Raw genomic sequence first — 23,284 nt, forward strand, 5'->3', positions numbered from 1 at the left:
TTTCAATTCAATTCAGTTTTATTTATACAGCACCAAATCACAACAAAAGCTTCAAGGCACTTTATATTGTAAGGTAGACCCTACAATAATACATACAGAGAAAAACCCAACAATCAAATGACCCACTGAGCAAGCACTTTGGCGACAGTGGGAAGGAAAAACTCCCTTTTAACAGGAAGAAACCTCCGACAGAACCAGGCTCAGGGAGGGGCGGGGCCATCTGCTGCGACCGATTGGTGTGAAAGAAGGAAGACGGGATAAAGACATGCTGTGGAAGGAATAGTCAAAATAGTTCAAACATAAGTGATCCTCTCTTTCTGGAATGTTTGAATTTCTCTGACCAGAAGGACAACGCAGACTTTGCTCACTTCATGTACCAGACACAGATGCTGAAACGTCCACAGGACACAATCCACACAAACAGTTTAGGCGATGAATACATGATGATGCTATTTATTACTGAGTCATAAAGCTTTTTTAGCTTTGGTTTATTAACCCAAATGTCAAGAAACTCTGAAAGCTACAGTCATGGTGAAAAGAAATTACACCCTCTTTAATGGTAAGGTTTTACATATTAGAGCAGAAAAAAAAATCTAGTGCTATATATATCTTAAAATTAATAAAATGCAACATCAGATGAACGACATCTGACACATACTGCATCATAATATATCTGACAAAAACTAAGCCACAATGCAGAGGCAGCGTGCGAAAAATGAAATACACCCATACTAAATCCATAGGAATTAGCAGGGAGTGTAGCAACTGTGTGCGCCTAATTAAAAGCATTTGATTAACTGATTATCAGCAAGTGTGACCACCTCTATAAAAGCAGAAGCTTACAGGTCTGGAGCAGTGAGGTATGTGTTTTACACAATGCTAAGGAGGAAGAACATCAGCAATGACCTTAAAGAAGAAAAGAAATCCAAGAGCTACTCCTCAGGTGCTCTTTTTCCTAAAAAAGAACATGGCAGCATGGTTCAGGGTCACAGAGTTGAATCTGAACAAACCACAAGACGACCTGACCATTGTCCTTCAGAAAGACAACAGCGCCACATTTTGCAAAAGTTAAACATAGCACTTCAACACAACCACCTCATGACAATTGTCAAGCCCAGTGTCGGAGAGGTTACAATTTGGGCTTGTTTTCCAGCTACAGGACCCGGGCACCTTGCAGTCAGAGTCAATCATGAACTCCTCTGTATGCCAAAGTATTCAAGAGTAAGATATGAAGCCATCTTTCTGGCCAACAGTTAAAGCTTGGACCAAATTGTTTCATGAAATAACACCAGCTAATCTATAACAGAATGGCCGAAAAAGAAGAGTCTGGTGTTGCAGTGGTCCAAAGTCCAGACATCAGCTCAATTAAAATACTGCGGCAGGATCTTAGCAGAGCTCTGCATAAACAAATAACTGCAAACCTCAATGAACTGAAGCAATGCTGAAAAGAGAAGGAGCCAAAATTGCTCCACAGGAATGTGAGAGACTGAAAAAGTCCACAGGAAAACATTATTTTGAGTTATTGCTGCTACAGGTGGGTCTACAGCCTATTGAAAGATGCAGTGTAAGATTTCATAGCCCTATGAAAACTTCCCTTTTCAGAATCCAACTGTATCTTTTAAATGTTTGTGAGACTGACACCAGTTCTGCAGGCTGATGTTGATTGTAATAGCAGGAATCAATAACACTAAGCTGTGTTTATGTGATTTATTATGACACGAGACATCACTCTAAGAAATCTGTTCATTTACATAACATTTATGTTTGCCTTTTGTCTAACAGCACATGAATTTCTATTTCTCGAGAAACGTGAGCACGTGCCTACAAATATATACACTGAAATACATATTAATACCCCTCATCTGGGGCTCTCCTCAGCTCTTCCCAGGAGGATGGAACGGATGCCCCTCTGGCCCCTGTGGATATCTGGGGGCCTGGATCTTCTCCATGCCTGCTTCATGACCTGGGGGACGGGGCTATGGCTCCCCACACCCTCTAACAGATCGTTACATGGAGAAACCTTTTGAATACAAGTGCGCCGATCCACACAGGTGTGCACACAGGTGTTCACTGTTCACAGACACAAACTACATCTTTCTTGGCTGCTTCCTCAAAGCACATTGTGTGCTGTCGGTCCTGGGTGCTGCACAACAACATTCAATATTTAGTATTTACTGTTATTTACACTTAGCTAGATTAATGCGATGGTGCTGTGTTTATTATGTTGCGCTCTTTTTTTTTGCTTGTTTTCTTTTTTTTTTCTCTCAACAGGTGATCCGCGAGATTTTTTTCTTTTTAAGTGCCCTTTCTCACTGTCCCTGTTCCCCTCTGTTTTTCTTTTCCTTCATCTTTCTTTCTCCCTTTCCTATCCCTCAGCCATGTTTGTCCCACGGGTAACAACTGAAAATAAAATAAAATAAAATAAATAATAACAACAAGGGTCGATCAAGTGGACCAATAAGGCAAGACCGTGATGATCCACTTGGTAAAGTAAATGCGTTGGGTATCTTTGTTGGCCTTTAGACATCAATTCTGACGGCTAAAGAACCAAAACGGGACAGCCCCCCTCCAAAAACAAGAAAAAAAAGAAAAACATTTAAAAACTCACATATTACATTAAAGAAGCTTCAGTCAGTTGACAGAAAGACAGCTGCTTTAAAAAAAATGAGTCCCGGCTGCTTATATGAATTATGAATGTTACAATCTGGACACCTCCGTGTAAAAACTGGGGTAACTCATCTGGTGAAACGTTTTCTCAGTGGTCCCTCGTTTATCGCGAGAGTTACGTTCCAAAAATAACCCACTATAGATGAAATCCACGAAATAGCCAACTTTATTCTTTACAATTATTATAGATGTTTTAAGGCTGTAAAACCCCTCACTACACACTTTAAACACTTTTCTCAGACAGGAATGAACATTTTCACACTTTTCTCTCTTGTTTAAACACTCAAAGTTCAAACCTTCTTAGAAAAAGAAATATTGTATTATGGGATTAAACCAAAGGCACCCGCAGGTGTCTTTCACAGTGCAAAACGTTTCGTCGACATTGATGTGTTTGTCGGGGAGAAAACTTACAAACATACAGTGCAGCACTTCAGAGTCACACTGCTAGCGATCGAAGTTTTATGTAAATTTGACAAGCTCAACGCATTCTGTACTGTACAGGGCACGGCACGGAGGAGATTGATTGACAATGGTCTACAGCCAATCAGGACGCAGAACACAATGCGCTGTTTAAAAGAAAAAGCATGCAAAAGGTGAACCCCGTTATATGGACAACTGTACAATAAAAATGTGACAGTGGGACAAAGCAGGCTTAAAACATATCCTGGGCTTACAAACAGTATATGAAATTAAAACAGTGGCCTTAGGTACAAAATATCAATGACAGTGATGATCGCTTTGCAACACCCAGAGATGAGGTTTTCATATCCCTTTCAGAGGCAACCTTAGTTGAGTTTAATAAACGAGCAGCTGTTGGAAATTCTGTTCTTTGTTTTGGACTCGGTAGGTGTTAAAATGGCAAATGGTAAATGGCCTGTATTTATATAGCGCCTTTATGGTCCCTAAGGACCCCAAAGCGCTTTACATACCCAGTCATTCACCCATTCACGCACACATTCACACACTGGTGATGGCAAGCTACATTGTAGCCACAGCCACCCTGGGGCGCACTGACAGAGGCGAGGCTGCCGGACACTGGCGCCACCGGGCCCTCTGACCACCACCAGTAGGCAACGGGTGAAGTGTCTTGCCCAAGGACACAACGACCGAGACTGTCCGAGCCGGGGCTCGAACCGGTAACCTTCCGATTACAAGGCGAACTCCAAACTCTTGAGCCACGATCGCCCCAAAGCTGTGTTTGTGAACCCGAAAGGCTGATAAATCACCGATTACCACATGTCCACTGCTTGCACTGTAATCCAGGAAAACCACTTGGAGCTATCAGTGTGTGCCATTATTTTTCAGGTTCTTAATATCTCTTTGTCATGGCCCGATATTTTCGAAGGAAATACGGAGCTTCTAGCTCCTTAATGAGGGTATTCACGGCCGAGATACAGGAGCTTGTTTGGAGATCAGAGACACACTTTTAAAGCTCTGCAGCATTGCACACCACCCAGTCCTGTCTGTTTTAACACTAGTTTACTTACATTTTTGTACAGCCTGATAACTTCAGTTTTTAAAGGGTTGGCCATGGCCTTTCACACTTTTGAAAGGAGAAAAGGAGAAAGGGAAGGCCAGGAGAGAGAGCACACAGAAACCATTACACAACATTAAGTTTAGCATAGTAGAAAGTAAAATTAAAAAGTAGTCATAAAAAAACACTCAGGTAAACTACAGATACCCGAAAGTTGTACTTAAGTACAGTAACAAAGTATTTGTACTTTGTTACTTCCTACCTCTGGGCCACATAGTTTACTTAACGCAGCTTGTTTCCCAGCTGTTTCCATCACTTAAATGATAATTGTCAAATGTTAAGTACATGATTTGCAGACATTTTAATAACTTTTATTAAACTCAGCACAGTGTCATCAATCATCAACACACCTGATCAAGCCAAATGTCACACTGACCGACAGACAACTGCTTCACATCTCCAGAGCGCTGAGTACGTACCTGATCTGTTCACAGTACATGGTGTACATGATTAACTCTGTCCATTGAGCACTGGTATGTGACTGAGGTTAAAGCTGAATTAGTTAATAAATCTTCATGATTAAAATGTCAGTTGTTACACGATGTTGTTGCAGGTTGTGGTATCGGAGTGTTGTGTGTTTCTATGGCTGACCTGCCATCACTTATGGGACTACTTGCTCAGGTAGTGAGAATCTGTTGATACAAGTCACAACATGAAAATGCATAAATCTTAAATGTGGCCTACCAAACACATGAACTTCTTAAACATGTGTGTTTATATAAAGCATTTAAGGTTTCACTTCAGATGTCTCTCACAGGCAAGAACCATCATCGGTGGGGTCAGTGGAAGTCCTATGTTTGGTCTGTTTGTGTTGGGTATCCTGTGTCCATTTGCCAGCTCCACAGTACAGCTGAGACTTTTTCCTCCTGCTTTGATTTCATTACATGTGAATGATCAGATAATTTGTCTGCAGCAGTCCTATCACGGTTGAGGCCACTTTCAAAACATTGAGCCAACTTAAATGTTGAGTCATTTGGGAAACGTCTCTCTAAGTTAACAAGTGACTTGCTCATTTAAAATGAATTTGACTCGTAGTCATCCATACCTTTACTTCCACTTATACACTGAGGGTCACGGTTGGGCTGGAGCCCATTCCAGTTGTCGTAGGATCACTGTAAAAATAAAAACTGACTGAATGATTCTTAGCACCTGCTGGGGTTATTAAACCCTAAACAACCAGAACAAAGATGGGAAGGGAAAGGTGGGACTCATAAAAACCATCAAATGAAATGCAAGAGTGAACTTTATTGTTATTTGTACCAGCATCCAGCATTACACCCTGCACAGTGAGAAACTAAAACAACCGCTTCACATGTGAAAAGGTACAACACCAGGGAGTCGACTAATCACTAAACAGAAGAGGCAGTTTATGAAACTCTTATCAGCCACTTAAAATTTATTGTTATTACTGTGGACTCACTATAAAATAAACAAAACAAAACAAAACAAAACCTAAATCTGAAATTTCTATTGAGAATGAGAATCAAACAAAAAGAGGAAGGTTTCTGTCATTTAATTGCTTATCTCTTACGTTGGTGTATAATATGAATTGTCATGGTGAACATCTTTATCAGGAAAAACTGTGAAACTTATGAAAATACAGTTAAAAGTCCAAAGTTTATGCTGCTCACATTTCCTAAAGATATCCAGTGGGGCAGAGTCTTTTGGCTCACGGGCCCTATGTTTGGCACCTTTAGTCTATAGGATTACTTTTACTGGTGAAGCACAGTGGTCAAAGAGCACGTCCCTGTCCCTGTCTGACATCCACCAGCCACAGCACAAGAAAGAGGTCCGTTAAACATGCATCCAGGTTTTCTGACAGTTTTCTAGTGGGGGCGGCACAAAGCGCATTCCAAGAAAGAGGACACAAAGCAATAAGCTGTCAGTGTATAACATACAGTTATAACGCAAGTTTAATGTGTATGTGTTCACACTCTAACTTATAAACTTTATTCATTAACTTTGAGTGGGATCTTAACCTGAAAAGACGCGTGCGCGCACAGCCTGGAGTAATTTATCTTACAGTTCAATAGAGTACCTGGAGGTGATGACACCGCCTTTCCAGTGATCTACAGAGCACGGCCCGATAAACGCTTTAGCTTTATTTCAGTTTTGCTCCGGCTTGTGATAAAATGTCCGGGGATGCTCACTTGCTCGTGGCAGCAGACTATGTGGTGTTTGCTGTTGTTCTGCTCCTGTCTGCTGCTGTTGGTTTTTATTACGCCTGGAGAAGCAGGAAACAAGGAACCTCCAGGGACTTTTTAACTGGGGGCCGAAAACTCAATGCCCTGGCTGTCTCCATGTCCCTCACTGCCAGCTACATGTCATCCGTCACTGTGCTGTCCAACCCAGCCGAGGTAACGTGTCGGGACTGTCCTGGATCTGCACTCAGCTTCCTCAGCGCACAAACATTTATTCAGAGCTTAAATTAGAATTTTACAAAATGCGTAAAACTGTAATTTCTGTGCATTCAAAGACCGCTGGAGTCCGCTAACCGAGCTTTACTTTGAGTACACTGCTTCCAATTTCAAACAAATCAATAACGAATTTAAAGTTTTCGTGTTACTCACCGGAGTTCAGCACTGTTCATATTTTGCTCCAAAGCGCGTTCAGTATCAGCAGCACCCGGTGAAGAAACACCGCCACCTGTGTTAAGCGTCGCTGTTCTTTATTTGATACTGTTTTGCTATTTTGTGTTTCCATAAATCTTTTTCAACCTGTCCGTAGGTGTATCGCTATGGAGCCATATTTGGCTATTTAAGTATTTCCTATGTATTAGCAGTGGTGTACACATCTGAGGTCTTTCTCCCAGTTTTCTACAGACTGGCCATCAACAGCACATATGAGGTAACTGTGGTTTTGTTTTCAACATTATTACTAGCTTTGCCTCTGAATTGGAGGGCATGAGGGGAACTAGAAGTCTGATGTATCAGTATCAATATGCGTCTTTTTTGTCTGGTCTCTGCCAAGTATCTGGAGCTGCGTTTCAGCAGAGCCACCCGTCTCCTGGCAATGGTGATCTTCTTTTTTAACGCAGTAAGAAGCCAGTGGTTCAATCCTTGCAGTGCTTTGACTTCTGCACATAAAACTACATTGGTATCAGCAGAGACGTTTTTGTGACTGTCCAACTCTTTGCCACAGTTGCTCTACACTGGACTTGTAATTTATGCTCCAGCTCTGGCTTTGAACCAAGGTATGTCAGCTCGAGTTTCCAACAGTCAAGTTCGTGAAGGGATCTTGTATGAGAGTGTTTTCCCTGTTAATGCATTTCCCCTCTCTTTGCAGTGACTGGTATGAACCTGTGGGGTGGGATTATTTCGACAGCCACTGTTTGTACTTTGTATTGTGCACTGGTTAGTAAAACATTTATTACATATGACACACAGACTGCAGTGCATCACATTGTCAATCTGACCTCACCGAGCATCACTATGTGAGGAACCTTAAGAGACCCCCACTTTCACATTCAACAGAGATAAAATTAGAATTTTTACATTTTCCTAAAATTCATGAGGTCCCCTTCCCATTTACCCTTTAAAACAAAATATCTCTCAGTTAACATCACCTCTGATTTCTTGACGTTTTCATTTGGATGATTTAATTCAAATCATTTGTTTTGTTGCATGAAAAATATGTGCTCATTTTTTTAAATTTGATGTTGTCACATGCAATCTCTAAGGGTCAAAAGTTGGAACCGTCATTACATAATGTGTTGCGTCACCTGGTGTTTTTCTAAAAGTCTGCAAACATTTGAAAGCTTAGAAACCAGTTGCTGTAGTTTACAGAGTACAATGTTTTCTCATTCATGGGTGATCTAGGACTTCAGCTTTTCAACAGTCTCCACAAAAAAAATGTGACTCTTCAGATCACAGGACAAATTTTTACTTTGCTCCACTGCAGATTAAACAGAGGTATACAGTTATCTGTGGATGCATTAGTTGTTATTAATCTCTGGCTCTTTTCCATAGCTTCTTTTGTCCTGTCCTGTTGTTATTTGGCCCCATATAGATGAAATTGAATTCATTTGAATGCAGTAATAAACTGTATTTATTGACAGCGCTTACTGAAAATGTTCTACTACAGAATACGGTCACATATTTCCAAATTATGGATTCTGTTGATACATACAGCTTCCTAACCATTTTCACAGAGATTTGTCACGTTTTGTGGTGTTTGTTACAGGGTGGCCTGAAAGCTGTGGTGTGGACAGATGTTGTTCAGGTAGGGTTCTGGATAAAATAAAATGAAAAAAGTACACAACAACATGCTCACACAACGTTCCCCCAAACAGTTGTGGTAGATGGCTGCCCCTCCCTGAGCCTGGTTCTGCTGGAGGTTTTTTCATGTTGAAAGAGTTTTTTCTTCACCCTGTCATTTGATTTCTCGTGTTTTCTCTGTATTATTGTAGGGTCTCTACCTTACAGTGTAATGTGCCTTCAAGCAACTTTTGTTGTGACTTGGAACTATATAAATATATGCCATATGCTATATAAGTAAAACTGAATTAAATTGCAATCAGGTTTCAGTCTAATTTTATCAACGCCACAACCACTTTTGACTCATGTCTTGAGTCTTTGCAGTATTCATCTAAATTAGCAAGAATTTGATAACTGGATCCAAAATCTGTCAACATAGTTACAGAATACAGATCTGCCAACCAAACAAATCTCTGATTTTTCTTCTAGATCGGAATAATGTTTGCAGGCTACATGTCTGTTATAATCAAATGTGTGATCTTAAAAGGAGGAATCTCCACTATCTTGTCAGATGCCCAAGAAGGAGGAAGAATTAACTTTGTGGAGTGAGTATGTGTGTGTGTGTGTGTGTGTGTGTGTGTGTGTTATACTAATATCATGCTTTTATTGTGTAATCCCAGCTTTGACATAAACCCTCTGAGAAGACACACTTTTTGGACACTAGTCATCGGAGGGACTTTTGGTTGGAGTGCAGTTTATGGGACCTACCAACCTCAAGTTCAGAGATACAACTCCTGCAAGACCATTAAACATGCCAGACTGTGAGTGATTCAAAGGAATTTATTCATTCCTGCCTATTTAGTGTTGAAAACAGAAACTAATCAGGCAGGGCGCAGATGACCAGCAAGCTTAAACCAAGATTCTTGTTGCGGTGAGGCAACAGTGATAACCATTGAACTGTTTTAATGCAGAATTCTCGCAAATACAATGTATAGGTACAAATTATTACAGGTTCCTCATAGTAATAATTTAAGAAAACAACAAAATATGACACATCTATTTCTACTGTGGAATAAGGGAAATATCTTACTGCTACTTATGCTTATTATCATTATCATTGCATTAATTAACTTTGCATTAAAGTCATGATCATTGCATTAAACCATATGATAATCATTTTATTGAAACAGTTATTGAAGCTGCTGACATTACATTAAAGTTTGTATTACAGGGGTTATCATAATCAAATATTAACATGTTTATTACAGGTGCAGTTACAACCACTTTAAATCGTTGAGTTAAAACTATAATCTTAAAAGCTTATATGCTGAGTATATTGCTACAGTAAAATAGTTAGTGAGCAAAGGCCTGAATGTATTCAGCTTCTTGTTGCATTTGAGTTTGCCTAGCAACAGGTGACAGAAGATGGGCCAAAGAGGAGGACAAGTCCATGGGGACCTCACCACCATATTTGGATGGATGCCAGAAAGGGGAACTTCTGTCTCTGCATTTATCTCTTAGAATTGATCATTATCTGTAGAAGAGGCAAATAATGTCCTTAAGATGCAAATTATGTACTTGTAAACGCATGAGGGGGCGTCATAATACCCTGATGTTATAAAAGCAATCTGAAGTGTATTTTTGGTTGGGGATTTACAACTGAGGTTTTGCAGTTTACATTATACACGCTGCGTGTATTCATTAAAATCAATTGTTTGATTGACCTCTTCTGGACCATGATTGTTTTACTCTCGTCCTCAATTTCGGACCCGTAACACTACATCTATGTAAATTCTGATTCAGCCAAAGTAACTACATTGGTGGGGTTTGCTGGCAAATGACGTTCTTATCATAAACTTGGAAAAGATAGCTAAGATAAATGATGACATCATCAGCATACAGTGATAGCAAATATAATCTCGTTTGCTGTGCTACACTGATTTTTGTATGCATATTTGACTTTTTCGTGTTGTGTGTTTTCAGAGCTCTGTTCATCAACGTGTTAGGCCTAGCTTGCACCCTGACATCATCAGTGATTTCAGGGCTGTGCCTTTATTCGTTCTTTAAGAACTGTGACCCATGGAAAGCTGGACAGGTTTCTTCACCTGATCAGGTACATACACATAAACAAAGAAAACGCAGGATGTACCAACAGTGCCACTGTTTTTATTCAAGTTATTTTTGTGATCTTTCAATAAAAATCTTTTCTTTCCTTTACAGCTGTTGCCTTATTTGGTGATGGATATCTTGGCAGATCACCAAGGCCTTCCAGGACTATTTTTTGCTGCAGTATATAGTGCCTCTCTGAGGTTCATACAACATAAGTTGTTATATTTTTATTCATCTGGTCCCACTGATGCATGTAACATTTAAAGCTGTGCCACATTTAAAGTCTCAGTAATGTCAGTTACTCCAAAGTAACCATGGTTCATTCCTTCATGTTCAGCACAGTTTCTACTTCAATCAACGCAATGGCTGCAGTGACCATGGAGGACCTGATCAAACCACGCATTAAACTATCTGAGAAAAAGCTTCTCTTAATCTCCAAAGGGCTGAGTAAATAATGAGTTATCTGTTGTTTGTTTATAATATACAGTGGGGAAAAAGAGTATTTAGTCAGCCACCAATTGTGCAAAAGAGGCCTGTAATTTTCACCATAGCTATACCTCAACTATGAGAGACAAAATGAGAAAACCTTGTGAAGATTTACAGAAAACGTTTGACCCCTGTCATTGCCAACAAAGAGTATATAACGAAGTATTGAGATGAACTTTTGTTGTTGAGCAAATGCTTATTTTCCACCATAATTTGCAAATAAATTCTTTAAAAATCAGAAAATCTGGAGTTTTTTTCTCATTTTGTCTCTCATAGTTGACGTATAGCTATGATGAAAATTACAGACCTCTCTCATATTTTTAAGTGGGAGAACTTGCAAAATTGGTGGCGGACTAAATACTTTTTTTTGCCCCACTGTAAGCTGCATGTTATGTTAGATTAAACTAATCTCTGCTTTGTGGATGCGGCTGGTAGTCAATAAAGATGTCATTTTGTGATGTGACTGTTTTGCAGGTTTATTTTTTGGAATTGTATGTGTTGCCATGGCTGGACTGGCATCACTCATGGGACATATGATGCAGGTAGAGGGATCTGTTAATGCAGAGCTGTCAATGTTTTCAGGCAAACAAATCCAGGAATGTTGTTGTTGTTTTATTAGGAAGCATGTTAGTTATATAAATAAGTACATTTTTCACCTCAGTAAATACGACCATTTTTAAAGTGTTTTTTGAGCTGCAGGTCTCTTCAAACAGGCAGTGTCCATCATTGGTGGGGTCTGTGGAGGTCCTTTACTTGGTCTGTTCAGTTTGGGTGTCCTCTGTCCATTTGTCAACTCCAAAGTAAGTCCATTCTCATTTTAGTATTTTCATTTGAAAATTTCTACCTCCAGGGATCTCAAAATGTGGCCAAAATCAGCCCTTGGTAGCATGAAAGAATCGACAGTTGTATCATCGTATCAACTGTATTGCATCAACCTTTCATTGTATAACATAGTGCAGGGAGCATTTTTTTTTCTTATACAGTATTTACAGTATAAAAAGTCACCCTAATTAATGTTCAATGTTTAAAAAATGTTAATGGCATGAAAAAAAATAACAATTACCAAATAACTTTAAACACCAACTAAAATCTTTAGATTTTTGGATTTTTTTGTTTGTGTGTTTGTTTTTACTGCATAGGTGTAAAACCCCATCAATTGACCCTGTTCAGTGGAACCAACTCGCAGGATTTTATAATTTGTTGAAACTGAGCTTATTGAGCTTATTGTTAGGATTGGATCAGGTGCTGAGCCCTCTCTTGGTTACACGGCGTTGATGGGGGCTTGCCTGTTGAGCGTTTCTTCTTCACTCACCTTTTTCCACTCTCTGTGGTTACACACCACTTTGTATCAAATCATTAGTTATTATTCATCATCTAGTTATAATCCATCTCTCTGGATTGTACGGTCTTTACCTTACAATATAAAGTGCCTCCAACCAAGTTTTGTTGTGATTTGGAACTGTATAAATAAACTCAGAAATCATCAGTTTTCTCTTACACAGTTCTGCTGTCAAACTGAAAATAATATTGAAAAATGAGTCTGAACGCTGAGTGACACTTGCCTCTGACAAACATTTTTGATTGTTGAACTATGTAATATATATTTCATGAAGCTCCTTATATTTGTCCACAGGGAGGTCTATGGGGCCTCGTAGCAGGGTTGGCTGCGGCTGTGTCTGTGACCATTGGAGAAATAATATCCCCTTCTCCTCCTGAGATGACCCGACCTCTCTCGCTGAGCACTGAGGGCTGTAACTTTTCTTCTGGTGGAAGTCTCAATTGGACTACCCCACTGCCAACAGAACCAAGCCTTTATACCGCAACCCCAGGACAGAATACTGATGACATGTAAGTGTGGTTCAGTCTGTGTTAGATCAATTAATATAATATTGCCTGGTGAGATGGGATGACCGAGCTTTCCTATAGTATATATAAAGGGCATATGAGAAAAAACTAATCTCTCTCACCACCAGACATGTGGTTCAGTGGCAATCTCCATCCTACCTTTATTTCGTTGTCATTGGAGGTTTAACAGCTATTATTGTTGGGATAATCATCAGTCTCTTGACAGGTAAGAAAAAAAGAAAAGATTTTGCCATTGGAACTGTGATCTCATTTTCTTATTGTTTCATAACAACATTTTGTTTTTGTTCTTCCACTCATCATTTCAGGGGGATTGAGGGAGACGGTGGACCCGAGGCTTATGCTAATGAAAGAAGACACTCTTTCTTATCACCTGTTTAAACGTGTCAAAGACGGGGTACGTGCTGAAGGGCAAAGGTATCAAAAGTAAGAGACTGAAGACAGGTGATCAATTCTGCCTTGTACTTTTCCTTCCTTAGGTCATGGGAGGAACAGACAGTGTTGGTCAGCCAAACAAGGAGGATGAAATCAATAATCCTGCTGAAGAGAAATTTGACAATACCCGTGTCTCATCTTTTTAACGACTGATACAGCTGAAGAATTTCACAACAAAGCTGCTGTAAAGCTCAAATCCAGGATTGTAATCACCTGACTTCATAAAAATGAGACCAAAGGAACTGAGTTGTCAGCGAGACAATAATGTTTTTATTTTTCCAGTGATTCAGTAAAAAGTAGAAAGCACTTCAAATATCTGCTTCTGTACAATGATGATTGCATGTTTGTATTGTTTAGATTAACACGTTATTAATAAAAAGCCACATGATAAACATCATTTCAATTCAATTCAATTTTATTTATACAGCGCCAAATCACAACAACAGTCACCTCAAGGCACTTTATATTGTAAGGTAGACCCTACAATAATACATACAGAGACAAAGCCAACAATCATATGACCCTTTATGAGCAAGCACTTTGGCGACAGTGGGAAGGAAAAACTCCCTTTTAACAGGAAGAAACCTCCGACAGAACCAGGCTCAGGGAGGGGCGGGGCCATCTGCTGTGACCGGTTGGTGTGAGAGAAGGAAGACGGGATAAAAGACACACTGTGGAAGGAATAGTCGAAATAGTTCAAACATAAGTGATCCTCTCTTTCTGCAATGTTTGAATTTCTCTGACCAGAAGGACAACACAGAATTTGCTCACTTCATGTACCAGACACAGATGCTGAAACGTCCACAGGACACAATCCACACAAACAGGTAATGAATACATTCAAGGTAGTTTTGATGCTATTTATTACTGAGTCATAAAGTTTTTTTAGCTTTGGTTTATTAATCCAAATGTCACAAGACGACCTGACCATTGTCCTTCAGAAAGACAACAGCTCCGCATTTTGCAAAAGTTAAACATAGCACTTTAACACAACCACCTCATGACAATTGTCAAGCCCAGTGGTCATAATTTGGGCTCGTTTTCCAGCTACAGGACCCGGGCACCTTCCAGTCAGAGTCAATCATGAACTCCTCTGTATGCCAAAGTATTCAAGAGTAAGATATGAGGCCGTCTGTCTACCCGGCAGTTAAAGCTTGGACCAAATTGGGTCATGAAATAACACCAGCTAATCTATAACAGAATGGCCTAAACCAGGGGTGTCCAAACTCCGGCCCGCGGGTCCATTTTTAATTGGCCTGCAAGTAATTTTATAAATACAGGGTGGGCCATTTATACGGATACACCGTAATAAATTGGGAATGGTTGGTGATATTAAAGTCCTGTTTGTGGCACATTAGTATATGTGCCACTTTTATTTTGCTTAAGTATAATTTCTTGTGAGAACATGATGTGCCTGCAACCTACAGATTAAGGAACAGAAGCATGCGTGAGGAAGTTACAAAGTAACACACTCTCAGGCAGAGACAGTTCCAACCTGAAGCTGATATGACAAAAGATACTAGTTCCTCTTGTCTTATGGATAACGGCCACTCATGCGATAACCATATCTAGAGATGTTTTTCTATTACGTTGTTACGACCCGGCTCTGCTAGGCGTCAGGGGAGGAGTAACATACACAAGCCCCGAACACAAAACTGAGTAAAGAAAGGTTTTAATTTCAAACTTTAAACAGAAAACCGACAGGGCTGTTCAACAGACCTCTGGGCAAACAATTACTATATAAAGACAAAAGAAAAGACAAGAGTAAAAGCTAAAGGTTAACTAAGGCAAGCTGGCGGCACAAAAAATAAACGCTAAGAGTAAACTAAGGCGAGCCAGCATCACAATATTCTACTCACAGCCAGCTAGCAGCTCAAAGCTCTAGTCAGGCTAAGTTCAAGCATACACCAGGGTTTAACAAAGTTCAGAAATATGAACAAGTTCAACAAAGGTTGATCTGAGAGGCACGAAGGGCAAACTGCATGTTCAGTCCTAAGCAGCAGCCACTGAGTGAAGGACTTCCAGCCTTTTGTATTCCCCGGTAAATGCAGGCAGCCGTGTCATTGGTCCGTCATGTTCAAGGCTCCTGCAGCAGCCAATGGTGTGAGTGGTCTGGCACACTCTGATCTGCATGTAGTTGAGGCGGGCATAGGTCCGGGGCCAGCCAATCCCCCATGAGTCCTGGAACACTGATTTCCATAGAGGAAGGCGGGGCCACCTGAGGCCAGAGGCCGTAACATACGTATGCTCCACCTAGAGATGCTGTGTAATCTATTCTCTGCTATAAAATAAAGAACGGACTGAGGCTCTGCGCGACTTGCCTGTGTCTTGCCACGCAGTAAGCCTCGCCCATGTACATGCCATAAATTGAGTTTGTGTTTCTTGCTTCTCTAAGGTTTTTTTCCTTTGACATATTTCTTGGTTCTTCGAGCCAGATGGGAAATAACAGCTGATTGGCTGTGACTCCTAACCAGAGACCCTCAGTGCATCCTGACGCCGTGAGAAGCCGACCCTGAAGTCTGTCGACAGCCCTCTCTAGGTAGAGGTGAGAGCCCTAGAACGTGAATTCGGGTCTAGGCCAGGGTGATTTAGAACGGTCCACGGCGCTGGGGTGCAGTGAGGAGATCTCCGTCCTAACTACAGATCCTTTGGAGAGGTGAGAAACAAACTCTTTGTTTTTAAAAAAAGCGCATAGGTCTTATCCGCCGCAAGGATTAATAGCGCATTAGGCTGACCCACTGCACGGGTGCACAAAAGAGAAGCGCATAGGTCTTATCCGCCGCAAGGATTAATAGCGCATTAGGCTGACCCACTGCACGGGTGCACAAAGAGAGTGATCCGCTGTAAGGATTTAAGACGTCTAAAACTTAACTTGAAAAAGTTAAAACTGGCCTGGTCCGCAGCAAGGACCCGCGCGTGTAAAGAAACAAGAGTGAATATATGTGTTTTGTGTATGTCATTTTTCTGTCTGTTGGAAGTAAACTAATTTTACAGCACAATACGCTGCTGAGTTGCTTCCAGTTGTTATTGTTATTTTATTTGCTGTAAGACGCTGAAGTACTGGTGACAAAGGAGAAGTAGGTTGGGCTCCGTCCCGTAAAACTGACTCCGCTCCGCGAGTAGCTCGGAGTTGGAGGCCGCGTCAGCAACCACTCCTGAGTCTCATACCAGAGAAAGCTCTGCAGTTGTGTTGTAACAATGGGTAATCAGCCCACCAAAACTCACTGCTGACGAGCAGTGGTTAGAAAAAAAATGTCCAGGCGCCGGACAAATTAGTGCTTGTAGATGGAGAAAGCCTAAGAAAACAAAACGTCCCACTATACATTCACCCATATCAGGAAGAACATAGTAATCCCTCATCAAGTAAAAGATTAGAGATCAAAGTTTAAAAAGGGCTGGATACAGACCCAACTGAATACACATAAATACAAGAGGAATGCATAGTGGAATAAACAAAGGGTTAAATTAAATTAGAGCTTATGTATTCAAACTAATAATAGGAAAGATAACAACCTGTAAATTGGTACTAACAAATGAAACAAAATTGGGAAGACAACCAAGCTGAACAAATAGAATAAATGAAAGCAGACAATTCACACAAAACATATTAAATAAAATAGAGAAATGCATAAGGTATATTAAGGCTGTGTCATTGTTCAGCCAGGGAAAGAGTGTGGAAAAGCAAATGTCTCCAGCTTGGGAAGGTGTGAAACTGCAGGTCACATCGGCCTTTGATGGATACATAATGAAATATAAAATAATAAACTATTGTATATTAGTAGTAAAGTAGTGTATTGTAATATACTATTGCTGTTATAAAAAAGGAAAAACAAAACAATAATAACATTAATAGTGACATAATAATATTAAGAAGAAGAGGCACCTCAGTCAGTCATGATGTGAGGTGGAAGATTGTTAAAAGTACTCTGATTCAAGCTTAAGGTTTGCTCAAACTCAGTACAATGATATATGAGATGAAGAAAATAAGGAAAATACCTAAACTAATCAAGTGCATAGAGACACTTGACCTGGTTGTAAACCTGTCATCCTAGATGAGACTTTGTTGAGATGAAGAGCAAACCTATACTAACAACTAATAAGCCAAACCCTGTATACAACAGCTAAAGCTACAGGTTTGAGAAGCTGAATAAAATGAATTAAATATGTGGACACTACCAAGCTGATGAGCAAGTTACACATTTTTTATTTTTATTTGTTTTTTAGAGCAGAAGCTGCATATTAAAGGTCACACATGCAGCTGTTTGTGAGCTCAGTTTTTTTCCTTCACACTTCTGCTTTGTTTCTGGCAGCAGCTTTTTCTTTTTGTGTCCTGACTCATGTGTGTAAAGCCTTCATGCCATCGGCAATTTGTTTTTTGTTTTTGTTTGTTTGTTTTGTTGGTTTGAAAAACAAATTTGTGATCATACTTGTGGATCACAGTGACACATAATGATTAGGCATATGATTTATTAATGCCTAGTTTTAGAGCTGTGAGCTATGAGCTGTAAGCAATGCAAAGTTTTTTCCTAACTTAAAAGTTTGAAATATGTAAGATGTGTGAGTTCTTTGAAAAAAGGAATTGCCTAAAATGCCCTAAGTCAAAATATAGTGTTGCATCTACAAAGAAGAAAGCAGAAGAAGCATTCAGTAACTTGAAACTGGCATTACAGACAAATACAGTTTTGGCTTTGCCTGATTATGATAAGCCTTTCTACTCGCATGTAGATGGAGGTGCAGGTTATATGAAGGCTGTTCTAACACAGGCCTTTGGGGAAAAACAACGCCCACTTGCATTTTATTCGTGTAAATTAGACTCCGTTGCATTGGGTCTGCCTACATGCGTGCAGGCTTGTGCAGCCGCAGCAGAGGCAGTTAAAAAGTCCGCTGATATTGTTTTAGGACACACATTGATCATTAAAGTCCCACATGCTGTGACCTCCATCTTACTGCAAGCAAATCTGTCATACCTCACACATGCATGACAACTTTCCTATGTAGACATTTTACTCTCACAGTCACACATCAGAATTCCGAAGTGTGGACAGCTAAACCCTAGCACACTTCTTCCCACTCTGGAAGATGGCGACGCACATTGCTGCATAAGAAAGCTAGATGAAGAAACCAAACAACGAGTTGACATTTACAGTACACCATTTTGCAAAAATCTGGCAAAATAGAGGCATGGTTACCTCCACAGGACATCCAGTACAACACAGAAATCTTCTAAAAACACTTTTAGAAGTAATAACCCTGCCAAGACAGCTAGCAATATGTAAATGTGCAGCACACCAAAGAGACAACTCAAGCATAACAAAAGGCAATAACTTTGCAGATCAAGCTGCAAAATCAGCGGCACAACAAACTGTAGACACACTAATGTCAACATCACCCTCACAAATACCACTTGATGTTGATGAACAAAAAGCAGCTCCCACAGCTGAGCAAAGGAAATGGCTGAAATGCGGAGCGCAACTAAAAGATGACTTGATGGTTTGTGAAGGAAAACCAATACTTCCAAAATCTCTACACAAAACAGCAGCCTTAGTGACACATGGAGTTACTCTCCATGTGTCAACAGGAGGGATGGTTGATATATTATCTCCAAAACACTTTTACACTCTAAATTTCGAAACTTCAGCAAAAGAATTTGTCAGAACATGCATGATTTGCCAAAAAAACACAATGCACAAGGGAATCTCAGACCAAAAAGAGGTCATTTTCCCACACCACCTCATCCTTTCCACACAATCCACATGGATTTTATTGAACTAAATGAATGCCAAGGCTCAAAATACGCTCTAGTGATCATAGACGTATTCTCAAAATGGCCAGAAATCTACCCAGTAAAGAAAGCAGATGCCATTTCAGTAGCAAAATGCTTATGTAACCATTTTATTCCAACATATGGCATCCCCACTCTGATAAGATCAGATAATGGGACACACTTTGTCAATGAGGTAATCAGCAAAGTCTCTGAAGCACTAGGATTCAGCATCAAAAATCACTGTGCTTATCACCCGCAAAGTGCAGGATTAGCGGAAAGAACTAACGGCACAATAAAACAGAGACTTAGAAAATGTTTGGAAGAAACAGGGAGACCATGGCCTGAGTGTATAGGCCTAGTAAAAATGTGGATGAGACTAACACAGGGTTCTCAGAAACTCACACCTTTTGAAATCATTCATGGCAGACCATTTCCACTGCCAATCACAAGTGAACCTTTAGATAAATCAATCAGAGAGACCACACTAGCAGAATGGATGTCGAAGCTACTAGAAAACAAAGATATTGTTTTGAACAATAAACTGCCTTCTGAATCTTCTCCAGTATCTTGCAGGTTGAAGCCAGGTGATTGGGTCCTGATTCGAGTTCTCCATAGAAAGAATTGGAGCTCGCCCCGCTGGGAAGGCCCATACCAAGTGCTCATCACCACACCAACCGCCTGTAAGATAGCAGAGAGACCATCTTGGATTCACCAAAACCACTGCAAGAAAGTGAGTGACAGCCCAGACTCATAGACTCCAGCACCCCTACCCTCTGGTGATCTACCTGGTGAAGAGAGGGCTGATTGGGTATATCCCGCCCTCTACTTCTCGCCAGTAGTCTACTCACCCGAGGATCTAGGTGTGTTTGGCTGTCATGAAGACACTCACCGTCCTAGCAGCTGTTCTCCTGCTCCTAGCAGGACTCCTCGCACTTTTCGAGGACAATAAAGAACAAAACACAAGCCAAACGTGCCGCCAGCTTTTCGGGCGTTGGCTATCAGCATAATAAAATCATCATCAACGAGACAAGCTCATCTACCATCTACTCGCTTAACTTCCTTAGTATCTTTCAGGGACCACCCCAACACGAGATAATCACCATTGAAGACGCTGGACTTGACAATGGAATGTGTGACCAACTTTTCTGGATCAACTTCAACGTGACAAACCGGAACACATCCATTCACTTCCCAGTGTTCTTGGACCAAACCCCAGGGAAGAACCACTCCATGTGCTACCAGCAAAACAACGGTAACAGACCGCTTGGAAACACCACTAACTGTAATCAGACCGCTGGAAGTGGAGAAGGTGCCCCTGTGAACATGACCGGCCCCTCAAATGGCACTTACTGGGTCCAAGGAATGGCCTGGCTATGTGGACAACGTGCTTATTTCATACTACCCCCAGGCTGGACCGGAGTTTGTGCCCCCATCTTCATATCAGACCACACCTTCAGGATGACCGCTGTAAACACCACCCCAACCACACGACAGAAAGGAAGATCAACATCTCCAGGTAAGATAAGATAAGATAAGATAACCTTTATTAGTCCCACATGTGGGAAATTTGTTTTGTCACAGCAGGAAGTGGACAGTGCAAAAGTTATGAAGCAAAAATTAGAATAAAATAAAATAAGAATAAATACAGTACACAACTGTACAGAATAGAATAAAATAAAATACTATATACAGTAGAATAAAATAGAATAAAATATACAATAAGATAAAAATAGAATACAAATGCTATATACAACTGAGTAAAAAATACAACGATGCCAGGAAGATTATTGCACTTAGTGTTATTGCACATGTGTGGGTTTGTGTGTTTGATCAGTTAAAGTCTTTGTTGTAGAGTCTGACAGCAGTGGGGAGGAAAGACCTGTGAAATCTCTCCGTCCCACACCGTGGGTGCCGCAGTCTCCCACTGAAGGAGCTGCTCAGTGCTGTCACAGTCTCATGCATGGGGTGGGAGATGTTGTCCAACAGGGATGACAGCTTAGCCACCATTCTCCTGTCACTCACCACCTCCACTGGGTCCAGAGGGCATCCTAGAACAGAGCTGGCCCTTCGGATCAGCCTGTTCAGTCTCTTCCTGTCCCCAGCAGAGATGCTGCTGCCCCAGCAGACCACACCGTAAAAGATGGCTGAGGCCACCACAGAGTCATAGAAGGTCTTCAGGAGTGGGCCCTCTACTCCAAACGACCTGAGTCTCCGCAGCAGGTACAGTCTGCTCTGCCCTTTCCTGTAGAGGGCGTCTGAGTTATGAGTCCAGTCCAGTTTGTTGTTCAGATGAACACCAAGGTACCTGTAGCTGTCCACAGCCTCAATGTCCATACCTTGGATGTTCAGTGGTTGCAGTGGAGGATGTTTGTGCCTGCAGAAGTCTACCACCAGCTCCTTGGTTTTACTGGCATTGATCTGGAGGTAGTTCAGCTGGCACCAGTCCACAAAGTCCTGAGTCAGTCCTCTGTACTCCTTGTCGTCCCCATCAGTGATGAGGCCGACTATTGCAGAGTCATCAGAGAACTTCTGCAGGAAGCACTGGGTGGAGTTGTGGGAGAAGTCTGCAGTGTAGATGGTGAAGAGGAACGGAGCCAGAACCGTTCCCTGTGGGGCCCCCGTACTGCAGACGACCCTGTCCGACACACAGCCCTGAGTCCTCACATACTGTGGTCGGTCGGTGAGGTAGTCCAAAATCCAGGTAGTAGACTAATTACTAATATGTTAGTTATAAAAAATTACGAGAAGTAAAAGATAAGAAAGAAAGAAACTCAGAATGAGCAGAGCTGCTGTAACAGGCTGCCGCACACGGGGGGCGCCGGAAGTATCCAACCACACGACCCCGTGTACGGCAGTGATGTGCCCGAGGAATTCAAACTATGGACCACTGGACAGAAGGTCCTCCACTCACTGTTTCCGTGGGTTGGAACCGGAAAAAACATGTTAAGGATTGAAACATTGGATTATCGCTTTGGACTCTTTCTGAACGCATCATGTAAAATCAACGATGAACAAAACCAAGAAATCGACGCTCTGCGCATTGCAGTAATGCAACACAGAGTAGCATTGGATATGATTCTCGCCGAGAAAGGAGGACTATGTGTCCTCTTCGACAACACCTGCTGTACCTACATCTCGGACAATGTGCATTCCTCAAACATGACTGATGCTCTGAATGCCTTGAGGCAACTGAAGGAAGCCCAAAGTCAGGACTATGTGAAAAACACCACTGATTGGTTCACCTGGCTTTTCAATGGCTCATGGCTACAAGTACTGAAGAGACTACTCATTGGAGTTGGAGTGTTTTTAATTTTGTTCTGCTTCTTTGCCACATGTGTTATCCCATGTCTAAAAGCCATAATCAAACGAATGATTAACACCTCACTTGCAGCATACGTCAGTATTCCACTTGATTTAGAACCTAATGATGAGTGAAGATGAAAATGATGAAAATGCCACTGTTTAAAATTATAATGTGAATATAACCATGTTTGATTAAAATCACATACACAATGACGAGCTACTTGAAAATGCAGACAGCAAGAAAGTAGACTTTGATGTTTTAAGCATGTTTTATGAAGAAATTAAATCAGCAAAAACAGGAGGGAATGTTAAGAGATTTTTACATTTACTTACTTTGATAACTTTTATTTTGCTTAAGTATAATTTCTTGTGAGAACATGATGTGCCTGCAACCTACAGATTAAGGAACAGAAGCATGCGTGAGGAAGTTACAAAGTAACACACTCTCAGGCAGAGACAGTTCCAACCTGAAGCTGATATGACAAAAGATACTAGTTCCTCTTGTCTTATGGATAACGGCCACTCATGCGATAACCATATCTAGAGATGTTTTTCTATTACGTATGCTCCACCTAGAGATGGTGTGTAATCTATTCTCTGCTATAAAATAAAGAACGGACTGAGGCTCTGCGCGACTTGCCTGTGTCTTGCCACGCAGTAAGCCTCGCCCATGTACATGCCATAAATTGAGTTTGTGTTTCTTGCTTCTCTAAGGTTTTTTTCCTTTGACAGGTGTGTTGCTAAGCCCAATAACTTAAATAACAAACTTGAAATATACCCGTCCTATTTTCCCCTTTATTGTTTTTCCTCTGTGCTGTAAATCTGTCTAAGAAAAAAATCTGAGGCTGCTGTTCTGAGAATGAGCTACCAAAGCTTTTTCTGAATAAATCAATAAAGATCCATTTATGGAAAGCTGTGATGAAGGCA

The 23,284-nt window shown here is 40.9% G+C and overlaps 2 protein-coding genes and 1 pseudogene across 4 annotated transcripts; 2 read left to right on the forward strand and 1 right to left on the reverse strand.

The window, feature by feature from the left end:
• Positions 1-3,961: 3,961 nt before the first annotated feature.
• LOC109195170 (LYR motif-containing protein 5A-like) lies at positions 3,962-4,259 on the reverse strand (annotated as a pseudogene).
• Positions 4,260-6,099: 1,840 nt separating this feature from the next.
• LOC100708619 (sodium-coupled monocarboxylate transporter 1) lies at positions 6,100-13,687 on the forward strand. 3 transcript variants are annotated; one of them, XM_019346793.2, is made up of 17 exons: positions 6,100-6,558; positions 6,929-7,048; positions 7,172-7,237; positions 7,343-7,394; positions 7,487-7,554; positions 8,384-8,422; positions 8,887-9,002; positions 9,078-9,218; positions 10,381-10,510; positions 10,618-10,706; positions 10,844-10,953; positions 11,467-11,534; positions 11,706-11,792; positions 12,626-12,840; positions 13,053-13,063; positions 13,164-13,252; positions 13,335-13,687. In XM_019346793.2, exons 1-17 carry the CDS (start codon positions 6,334-6,336, stop codon positions 13,434-13,436), a joined length of 1,728 nt encoding a protein of 575 aa, XP_019202338.1. In that variant the 5' UTR covers positions 6,100-6,333; the 3' UTR covers positions 13,437-13,687. The 3 variants fall into 3 exon arrangements, with proteins under 3 accessions (XP_019202338.1, XP_019202337.1, XP_019202336.1); XM_019346792.2 differs by having other exon boundaries at positions 6,107-6,558; positions 7,172-7,216; positions 12,966-13,063; XM_019346791.2 differs by having other exon boundaries at positions 6,109-6,558; positions 12,966-13,063.
• Positions 13,688-19,754: 6,067 nt separating this feature from the next.
• Positions 19,755-23,043, forward strand: LOC109195171 (syncytin-2-like). Its single transcript, XM_019346795.2, has 2 exons — positions 19,755-20,570; positions 21,879-23,043. The coding sequence occupies exons 1-2, from the start codon at positions 20,183-20,185 to the stop codon at positions 22,487-22,489; spliced, it is 999 nt and encodes a 332-aa protein (XP_019202340.1). The 5' UTR covers positions 19,755-20,182; the 3' UTR covers positions 22,490-23,043.
• Positions 23,044-23,284: the final 241 nt, after the last annotated feature.

The sequence above is a fragment of the Oreochromis niloticus genome, linkage group LG17, assembly GCF_001858045.2.
Source record: "Oreochromis niloticus isolate F11D_XX linkage group LG17, O_niloticus_UMD_NMBU, whole genome shotgun sequence".
Taxonomy (NCBI): Eukaryota; Metazoa; Chordata; class Actinopteri; order Cichliformes; family Cichlidae; genus Oreochromis; species Oreochromis niloticus.

Coding starts and splice junctions, on each gene's coding strand:
- LOC100708619 (XM_019346791.2), top strand. CDS start 6,334: ATGTCCGGGGATGCTCACTTGCTCGTGGCAGCAGACTATGTGGTGTTT. Junction 7,238..7,342: donor TGATCTTCTTTTTTAACGCA/GTAAGAAGCCAG, acceptor TCTTTGCCACAG/TTGCTCTACACTGGACTTGT. Junction 10,954..11,466: donor CTTAATCTCCAAAGGGCTGA/GTAAATAATGAG, acceptor ACTGTTTTGCAG/GTTTATTTTTTGGAATTGTA.
- LOC109195171 (XM_019346795.2), top strand. CDS start 20,183: ATGTGTGACCAACTTTTCTGGATCAACTTCAACGTGACAAACCGGAAC. Junction 20,571..21,878: donor AGGAAGATCAACATCTCCAG/GTAAGATAAGAT, acceptor GGGGCGCCGGAA/GTATCCAACCACACGACCCC.